The sequence below is a fragment of the Condylura cristata genome, unplaced genomic scaffold (genome assembly GCF_000260355.1).
Source record: "Condylura cristata isolate star-nosed mole 26May11 unplaced genomic scaffold, ConCri1.0 scaffold00023, whole genome shotgun sequence".
Lineage (NCBI taxonomy): Eukaryota > Metazoa > Chordata > Mammalia > Eulipotyphla > Talpidae > Condylura > Condylura cristata.
Window position 1 is genome coordinate 18,297,633 of NW_004567124.1, and position 10,897 is coordinate 18,308,529.

Sequence of the window (10,897 nt, forward strand, 5' to 3'; positions counted from 1 at the left end):
CTCCGGGGCAGGCGGGAATCGAACTCATGCGGAAGTGGCTTTAGCTTCTCAGTGCTGTGCTTTAACCCGCTGCGCCACCAGGGAGGGCCCTCCTTGATGTTTTTATAAACCCACATAAAAATAAAGAACAATCCTTCTGAGGCTTTTCATTGTATCTAACAATTAAAGAATATCCTCAACCTTGGTGGTATTAAGTTATAATAATTTTTATTTTAAATACACAGCATAAATACCTATCTAAAAACAATTTACTTACTTAGAATGTGTAAGCTTATCTTCTATTAATGGTAGAACAGCAGGAATCATTTCTTGAGGGAAAATCTGGCTGACGATAGTAAGTGCCATACATACTTCTACCAGATTAGTGCTCTGCAAGTCCTGATACAATTATTAAACAAAGAAAACATTTAGTGCTCACTCTGGATGGTGAGCTGAACAATGCAATCAATGGTCCTACACCCTTGCTAGTTTTCCACCAACTATATAATTAATTTGTATAGTTAGTCTCTCTCATATTTTATGGAATATACCTGTTTCATTTGGCTTAATAGACCCAAGAGACAAACATAGCCAAAAAGTCATTGTATTTGTTCTAACACTGGACAAAGTAGTTTTCTTTATTACAGTCTTTAAAACTTCCAAATCAGTAACCAATTTTATAATTTTTTTTTATTAATAACATTATTGGAAGTTTAAAAGGAAGAAGTTCTCAAGTATATACAATAAAACACATGCATTCACACACATTTATTCACATATGTTTTTATTGCAAAAATTTGTTAAGTCATTCTAATAAAGCTTGAAAATATGTTTTTGATCCCTTTGGCAAAATTTAAACAACTAGTAACACCTTAAAATAGTCTATGACTCAAAATTCAAAAATGCTACCTACATATTCATACTAACATATAAAAGATTAACATTAGACAGAATAAAGGTGTTTCATTAGAAAGAATAAAGATTGACACAGGATAAACATGAGAAAGCTCAACAATTCAATCATATGTCACAACAATTTTGATCAAAAGTTTAACAAGAAAAATAACGGTAGTGTGGATTAAACTGTGCTTTTATCATGTGCATATTTCATTTATCCAATTGTATTCTATTGTCCTTTAAAATGACCTAAAACTTAAGACTTCAGTCATTCAGTTTAAATCTATATTCCTTTAGAACAGATCCTAGAGAAAAAGGTAACAAAATGAAAGATACGTGCATCTTTGGAGAGATGAGCTATAATTCTAATTTTGCTTTTTTAAATGAAACAATAAAATAGAAGTAGGTAACCCTTACAATTTGGCTAAGGTCTATCATTATCTTCATTTCACAAATGGAGAAACTGATCTGAATGATCTTTATAAGCCCCTTATAAGCATACCTTCTTTCAAAAATATCTAATGCAACATGATTAAGGGGAGATGTCACATGCCTGCAGGGATAATTTAAGACTTCAAATTAATCAACATACAGTACCTTTACAACTGTGTTCACAAGGAGAAGCAGCAGTTCATGACTTTCATGTAGAAATAAAGATACAGCCAAATAACCTATAAAAGTTTAAGAGAAAAATCTCATTATTGCCTGCCCAAAGTAACTTTTCCAAAGTTACACAAACATACCAGTTACACATCAATATAAAAACAAATTGCAGGGCCCTCCCTGGTGGCGCAGTGGGTTAAAGCACTGCACTAAGAAGCTTAAGCCACTTCCACATGAGTTCGATCCCCGCCTGCCCCGGAGGAGATCCACATGGCGTGGCAGACCTCTCCTGACCCGCCCGCTGCTCCCCTCAGCAGTGTACGTCATCGATCTGCCTGTTCTGCTCCACACTCTGTCTCTGGTGAATCCTCTCACCCTCCGCATCTCTGACCTGTACCCCAATTCTGTATGAATAATAAATCTTTTAAAAAAAAATTGCAAAATATTAGGTGCAAAAATTTCAGTAAGGACAATTTCAGGTGTTATTCATTCTGACATTTTTTAGAATTATGTATTTCACAGGATATGTTTGAAATGAAAATAGGCAATATATACCAAAAAAATGTCCTATATATGATGTCAGGAATATATGCCTTTGAATTTTTGTGCAAATTCATAATCAATCAAAATATCTCTACCGTGTAGTCAAACATATAGTTATTCAAAAACTACTACATTTTAAATTTTTTATTTTATTTTTTTTTTTACATAATTGTTTATTTTTGTACATTGTCTGCTTTCTCCTCTCAGGTATAGTAGTAGTCACTACACTTAATAGTGAATTACTTGCCATTTATAATACTGAATAAGTTACCAACCAAACCATACAATGTAAATCATACATTAAATGAACCAATAGCTTACTGTCCCCATTTGAAAATACACTAATGAATGAATAGCAGTTGAGGGGGGAAAAATTGTCTACTGCATTAACTGTACTCACTGACTTAAATAAGCATTTTCATTTGAATAATATTAAAACATAAAGATGTACATCTTACTATACTGAAAAAACATTAATATTGCTGACAACGCAAATACCATATGCATGGAATCTAGATGGTCCACATCATTTTCTGTCATTTCTCACACTGGTAGTAGCTAGTACTTATTTGACAGTTACTACGGGTCATCTCATCTCATCTAAGACTTAAAACTCTACGAGATAGGTATTACTCTAAGCATGATGAGGCCCCAAAAAATATAACTGCCCAAGATCTACAATTACTACACGGGGAAGCAAGGACACAAACAATGAGCAGCAGTCAGATGTTTTTAACCCCAGGCTGTCCTGTCTCTCCTACAGTATACCCTGAAGCATTATTCCTTGACTTCCTCCTTGAAAATTGTTTTTCAATTTTCTCAATTCTTTTTTTTTAGATTTATTTTTAGTTATTTATGCATACTAGAATTGGGGTATAGGGCAGAGGTGTGGGGTGAGGGGAAGGTAAACGCATTCACCAGACAGAGTGGGAAGCAGAACAAGCAGGTACACTGCTAAGGGGAGCAACTGGTGAGACAGGAGAGGTCTGCTGGATCATGGGTTAGCTCCCCGGTGGGGATCAAACTCATGTCATCCATACTGACTACACCTGTAGGGTAACATGAAAAAACTGTGGGCTATTCTCACAGTCAAGATGTTACAGCATGATACAACACAACATCTTCAATGAAGGTCAGAGGAGCAGAGCTATTACTCCCACAATCATGAGAAAGAAAAGAACTAACCAGGACCAAGAAAGAATTGAGAAAAACCACAAAGAACATTTAAAGCAGAGCTTAAGAGTTTCTGACACCTTATCTGTTTAGCTAAGGAATCACACATGATCAAATTAAAAATCACACATGATCAGGATATAAGATAAACTAACCCAAAGACCATTTCAAAAATACCCTACTTTAAACATCGGGAAACAGGAGGAAAAATACTCCGTGACTCAAAAACTGAAAAAGGCTTCAGGAAAACCAAACTAAACTATGTTTATTGAGTACATTGATACACACACACACACACACACACACACACACACACACATACACACACACACACACATATATATATATATATTAAAAATGGAGGATAGTGTAAGAATATAAGCTTTGACTCATATAAACTTTCATTCACATTCTGGTTCCACTATGTATTAGTTCTCTGACTTTGGGTGTGTAACTTAACCTTTCTGAGCCTTAATTTTCTCATCTGTAAAATGAAGACGAGTGCTACCTCACAAGATAAAGAACCTAACTTACTGCCTGCCTTAATGGGTATTGAAATTTATTTATTCAACAACACATATAAAAAATAAGAAGATATTCTCCATCAAAGAAAGCACAAAGCTAGACTAAGAAATCTCAACAGAGTAGATGAGGCAGTGGTACCAGAGTAAAGACAGAAGGTTTAAATGCTATTTAAAAATAACTTCCACTGATAAGCACATACACAGACTGTCTAATGTCTGCAAATATGTCTAGTTGGCTGCAAATTACTTTCCGACGAGAAACCTGAGAATCAGTAAAAAATGACTTAGGTCTCCACTAAGAAAAGTCTCCATGATAATGAATTAACTCATATACACAGTTTATTCACTGCAACATTATTTATAAAAGGAAAAAAACTCAAGAACAACCCATATGTCCACCAGTAGGGCTAAATAAGGTTGAAGAAAAATGATATACCATTCACCCAATAAAAATTATACAAGTATACAAAATTTAAAGGGGTAAAACAAGTTGTAAACAATCTTTTATGTTAAGAGATAGGGTATATAATATGCTATCTTTGTTTTAGAGAGACTGTGTTTACTTGTTTTTTCAAAAAGAAATCATGAAAACGCTAGTCAGAAACTAATAAGGAAAGGGTACATTAGACAGAGGAGCAACAGATGAAATGAGATATTGCGAATATACCTTTGTATGAGATCTTCTTAATTTTGGAAATATTTTAACACTTCACATACTTTAAAATAAAATTAAATTATAAATGAAAACAGTTACATGAAAATCTAAGCAGCAGCAACAATTATATAAAATACTATCTTCAAATTCCTTGCCTTTAGAGATCTTAGAATTAGCTTAGGACTAAGATATTCCTACATGAAAAGACAACTCCCAGGCTACAGATGGTAACAGCCATCTGAGTAATCAGAAAATTAAAATTTAATTTTGAATATTGAAAAGAGAGAGGATGCTAGAGGACAGTCTTCTTGGAGGAAGCAATACAAGTAGAGAAAAGAGTATTTTGGATGGAATGGGTTCAATAAGTGGAATACTGTGGGTATACAGGCCCAGCATCTTTATCAAGACATCTCCCAGCCACCCCATCATCTGACAACATGTTCATATAAACTTCTGAAAAATGCTGGTCCTTCACATAACACTATCACCTTCTCCGAATAAAGAACATGTTGTATTTCTGTAATATTCTAAAGGGCTTCATTCTTGAGAATGATAAAGAAGCTGATAAAGGAGACTTAAACCTTTGAAATGAGTTTTCATAATGGCCCTAAGTATTGATTACAGAGACAAAAATTTTCTCAAAGGCTCTAATTCTCTTAGTTAACATCTGTGAAAGTAAGAACTGGCAATTCAAAATTATTCAAGCCAATTTCAGCTGTATTCTATAATAAGGTTAGATAAACTTTAAAATTAGTTTTGAGATATAATTTACGCATATTTCCCTTCTTGGGCCCTCCCTGGTGGGCAGCGGGTAAATGCAACACTAAGAACCTAAAGCACTTCAGCATAAGTTTGATCCCTGGTCTGGGAGGTGACCCACATGGCATGGCAGACCTCCCCTGACCCAACTGCTGGTCCCCTCAGCAATGTACTTCATCAGTCGGCCTGTTCTGCTCCCCACTCTGTCTCTGGTGAATCCTCTCACCGCCCCTGCACCTCTGGCCTGTACCCCAGTTCTGTATGCATAAATAAATTTTTTTTTAAAAATTCCCCTTCTTTAACTATACAATCCAATGAATTCTGGCAAGTGTATATAGCCATCTAAACAAATACCAATACAAGAACAGGAAATTTGTAATCTTCTCTAAACCTCAAAAATGAGTCAGGTAAACTGATTCTACTTATAGGCTTTGGTTTTTGCAGTGATATATTTTAAAGCTTTGCAAATTATATAGTAGTGTTTCTATAAACATACTGTGTTTGTAATCATTCATTTTATATGGTAGCTAGGACATTAAGGGCCATATTAAAGTATACAAGATTTAAATACATACCTACTCTTTTTTCTAAAAGATTTCCTTGTTGTGCCAATTTGATTGCATGTATATAGCCAAAAGATGCATCATATCCAAGCATTTCACAATATATAAGTCTCACCATGCATTCCTTCATCATTTTCTGAAAAGCAAAATATCCAATAATTGTATAAATAAAATGTTTTGATTTTTGTTTCATTATGCTCTTGCTAGAGACCAGCTCCGGTGAACAGGGTTGAGAAGGACTGAAAAAACTTTGCAATGAACAGATACAAAATACGGTTTAAGAGAAGTAGTACCAGGGGGTTCAAGGCCTCTCATGTCCTGAGTGCCAGACACAATTCATTTTTATTGATACAAACAGGCCCCCTCCCCTCCTTGTTAGTTATTAAACAGTGAACTACTCTCTTAGTATTTAGCCAATCAGGCGCACACTCATCACCACGGGTCTGCATTATCAGGTATTAAAATTTACCTCCCTTTCTAATCTTGCCTGTTTCTCAGGCTTAGCTTTGCTGACACAAGAAGGACATGATGGTCTGGATACCCGCCAGTCTTCTAGCCCATGCTGACCAGCCTTCCAGCACAATGCCACATTCCCCTTGTCCCAGCATCTCATACCTTAGGGGTTTCCAACATGCTGTAATCATTTAAAGTAAAATTCTTTAATCCTGGCTCTGTGTGTGTGTGTGTGTATATATGTATACACACACATTTATATCAATTAATCACCTCAAATCAGATTTTATGAATAAAAATTAAATAGCAGTGTTTCTATGAATAAAAATTTGACCCCCAACTTAACAACATTCATTTTAGTAAAATTATTCCAGTATCTTGTTGATGGCAACAAACTATAGCTAGTATAAAATTTGGTCATAATTTTACCCATGAAAAATTTTACTTGGCTTCTAAAATTTGGCATATCATTTTACTATATGTTATCAAGTAAAGAGCCATACAATTTCCACAAGGTAGTAATGATTTCTGTAATGAAAATAATTTTCACATTAAAAGTTTACACTGTATTTTGAAAAAAAAAATATGTATGTATGAAAAAAATTTAGACAAAATTAAAAAAAAGCTCACACTGTACAGGGACTTCTTGAGATTTATACCATATAAAATATGCAATAGCTGCTTTCTTTTTCAACAATTATCATGAACTACAGGGTATGATTTAATGGTATAGTCAACTCAATGTTTAATTTGTAACTGAGTCTTTCAATACTTATAACACAAGTTAATTGCTTATAATTTTGTTTTACTAGTATAATATTTGCACTCTCAAAATTTACAGCACATTTGTATCAGAAATAAAAAGCCTGTGTTTCAAAAAATAAGGAAAAAATATATTCACATATACTATTTTAGTATCTAAAACATAATTTAGGGTTTATCTAAAACATAATTACAGGATTACTGTATCACAAAATGCTTAGGAAACAAGCAAGATAGTTTAAAGGGTGACAGTGTCTAATATTTCACACATTTATTTGGGTATTTATATCTATATGTAAAAATAAGGAGTATTTTTTTAAACCATTGGAAAATCTTAGGGGAATAAAATTTAATTCAGGTCATTTGTGTTTAAAGGAACACAACTAAATTCATTAACACATTAATTAAGACTACCAAATACTGAGAAAAATGCTTACAAGATACTGGCAACTTCGCAAAGGTTTCTACAATTAGAGGTGTGAAAGTGTTTATTTAAAACACTAAGTATCAATCCTGATTTTATTACATTCTGTGTCAGAATTTTTAAAAAGTCTTTATGTACTTTAAGTATAATTATATTGCATACACTATTGTTCACTTACTTTTAAAAAAGAAAGCACATTCTCCACAGCAGGAATTATTTTCACAATTTCTCTGTCAAACCGTCATCCAACGTTATATGACTACCTTTGGGACAGATTACTCTGTAAGGAATGCCCAAGCTGAATGGCCATCATCACTTATAAAACCTTCCTTCCCAACTGACTCCCAAACTTCTTCCTCCCAAACTTCTGCCTCCCAAACTTCTGCCTATTTAGTACTACCCTTAGCAGGATTATGCCTGGCAGCAAAATCTGCATTTACTACCACCAACTGTAGAAAATGGAAATCTAACAAAGAGAGAAACCATGTCAGCCTAAAACATTCTTCCAGACTTTACAAGTTTTATTCAAATACATGTTATATACTCAGGCAAAATGATCACACAGGTAGTTTTATTAGAGGAAAGAGAAAACTCCCAGGCACTTACACACAAAAATGCCAAATATTTGCTGAATAAATGTTGCTTGGGAAAAAAAAAAAAAAACCTAATAGAAAATTAGGTCTTAACCTAACTATGTAAGGACAGTCCCACAATGGCCTACATAATAAGAAGTCTCTTATTAAATGATTGTCATCTAAAAAGTGAAATTATATGGAACCAAGTTGAAAACTACTCGTTATGAATTTAGTTGTTGTACAATATACTCAGTTTTACAGCAAATAAAGAAAAAACATTATTTCCATTTTGTCAACCAACTTAATACTGCAAGAAATCTATGTAACAGTAAAACAAAAGTTACAGCTACGGTCTATCAACTTAGATCTGAAGATAGATATAATTTTAAATGATATAGCTTATAGTTTTCCCAGTATCAATATTAAAACAGTTTACAGTGGGGGCCCAGGACCATCACTGCATTCATCCAATTATTATCACATGGGCACTGAGCTGACATTAATCAAGTAAGTCTTGATCCAGTGCAGACAGTAAATAATAAAAGACTAATGTTAATGTCTGAATTGCTACCACCTGTACTAAATTAGAGTTTAGCAACCAATTCCACACCACTCATGAGTCCACAGTAGGCCAGATTTCCAATTTAACATTTAACAATTTAACATTGACTATGAAAACTCACCAGGGTCGTAGAAGGAGCAGAAACCATGGCTTTCAGATTACTCAATTCCTGTTGGATTAATTTCTCTTCCTCCTGAAAATGTGAAAATATTTAAATGTTTTAATAATTATCTTTTAAAAGACAGCTATAAGGCCCTCCCTGGTGGAGCAACAGGTTAAGGCACTACAGTACTAAAAAGCTATCCACAGCCACAGCAGCAGAGTCTGATCCCCAGCCAGGGAGGGGACCCACATGGTGCAGCAGATCCTCTGTCTCTCCCCCTGCTCCCCTCAACACTGTATTTCAGTCAGTCTGCCTCTTCTGTTCCCCACTCTCCAGTGAATCCTCTCACACCTTCCCCGAACCCAGTTCTTATATGCATAAATAAATACATTTTTTAGAGACACATATAACAAGTTTTAATGGAAATTATAATTTAAAATATTTTCAATTTAAAACATTTTAAGAGTTACAGAAATGATGTGCTTAATATTTGTCTGAAGGCTTTTCGCCAAACCTCAGAATCATCATCCAGAAAGAGTAACTATTTCCAAGGACTATTTAGCAGAAAACAATTTTGAAACAGTGGAGAGAGAGTAGAAAATAAATTCTTCCTGTATTTTCCCTTTATCAGAGTCCTCATGAAGTAGAAAACAGGCTAAGACGACGGAAACAGAATCAATCTTTTTTACCCTGAGAGTAATTTTCTCCGTATTGTCCCTGCCCAGCACTTTCTTCCTATTCTTGACATCCTTCCCCTCACTTCCTATGTCTTTCACACACCGAATAACAACTATACCAACATGGCACTTGTACTCCCTGCATTCATCTCTTTTGAAGAAAGTATTAGTGAATACATGATCTTTTTGAGATATACTCTGAAACTGCAGTATTTTAAACAATTAATGCCACCATTAAAAGTCTGTGGGAACTTGGCCCTCCCTGGTGGCGCAGCGGGTTAAAGCACAGCACTGAGAAGCTAAAGCCGCTTCCGCATGAGTTCAATTCCCGCCTGCCCCGGAGGAGACCACATGGCGTGGCAGACCTCTCCTGACCCGTGGCAGACCTCTCCTGACCCACTCGCTGCTCCCCTCAGCAGTGTACTTCGTCGATCTGCCTGTTCTGCTCCCCACTCTGTCTCTGGTGAAGCCTCTCACCGCCCCTGAGCCTCTGGCCTGTACCCCAGTTCTGTATGTACAAATAAATAAATCTTTAAAAAAAAAAAAAAGTCTGTGGGAACTTAACTTCCATCACTGCTCATTTCCAAGTCCATCCTGAAGCAGAGACTTACTCAGCAAATTTTACATTTTGGAAGAATGATACTTTTTTCTTTGCTCACCTCACTGGTCTAAGCTAAGAATTCAAGGGCCCTAAAGATATTCAAAGAGTAAGATAACAGTGACAGCTAGTAACTGACGAGACTGGGAGAGGGAAAGAAAAAGGGAAAGAAACTTCACAGGTGTTTAATGCCAACCCTTCCATCGCACCTGGTGTTTTCACTCCCTTGACGTCTCGTCCCCGAAACAACCCATGAAATGCGTTAGGTATTTTCCCACTCCGAAGTTTAGGAAACACAGGGAAATTCGGAGATCTGAGATTTGCCCCAGATACTAATGAGTCAGTGTCAGGGCCAACTGTGGAAACCCGGCCTCCCGGTTGTTCGTCAGGGCAGGAAAGTGACACTTCCAGAGAGACGCCAGGACGTAGCGACACACACCGCCCCTGAGCCCCCCGGAGGGGACCCAGAGCCCGCGCCACCCAGGGCCTTCAGCGCATGGGGCCTCCCGCGGCGCCCCGACCTCACCGCCCGGCAGGCACCTACGTGCTTGGAGGTGAGCGCGGTGATGCCGCGGACAAGGCTGCCCAAACGCGAAGAGAACGCCTTGGCGGCCCCCGCCCCTCCAACCGGCTGGTTCTGCAGGAAGAGTCCCGGCAGGGCCGTCAGCGTCTTCTCTACTATGTCGCTCATCGCCGCCCGCGCTCCGGCCGCCGCCCGGCTGCATGCCCGGCCCCTGCCCAGCCGCCCGCCCGGCCTCCGTAGGCACTTCCTGTTTGTTTGAAGAAGAAATCTTTATTCGGTCCCGTGTGCACAAGAACAATGTAATTCTCGGAAAGGCCGCCGGGGGCGCAAGAGTCCGCGCCAGAAGAGCCCTCGCCAGGCGGTGAGCAGACGCTGACCCGTGGAGTGGACACAGATTGTTCGGATTTGGAAGGCAACCCCCGGGTCCCGCGAACCTCGAAGTCTTCCAGAGGAAGCCGCTCCGACCCTTCCCTCTTACTTGTGGTCCCCTGAAGTCTCCCTCTGCCAGAGACCGCAGCAAGAGG

General features: G+C 37.3%; 1 protein-coding gene across 1 annotated transcript in view; it reads right to left on the reverse strand.

Annotated features, from left to right (window-relative positions):
• AP4E1 (adaptor-related protein complex 4, epsilon 1 subunit) overlaps nt 1-10,620 on the reverse strand; it is a 58,546-nt gene extending 47,926 nt beyond the window's left edge. The window contains exons 1-5 of the mRNA XM_004687793.2: nt 10,395-10,620; nt 8,594-8,665; nt 5,709-5,832; nt 1,474-1,547; nt 257-378 (exon numbers count right to left, since the gene is read on the reverse strand). Coding sequence (XP_004687850.1) covers nt 257-378; nt 1,474-1,547; nt 5,709-5,832; nt 8,594-8,665; nt 10,395-10,541 — 539 coding nt within the window. The 5' untranslated portion in view covers nt 10,542-10,620. The remainder of the gene's footprint in view (nt 1-256; nt 379-1,473; nt 1,548-5,708; nt 5,833-8,593; nt 8,666-10,394) is intronic.
• Between the last annotated feature and the right edge of the window lie 277 nt (nt 10,621-10,897).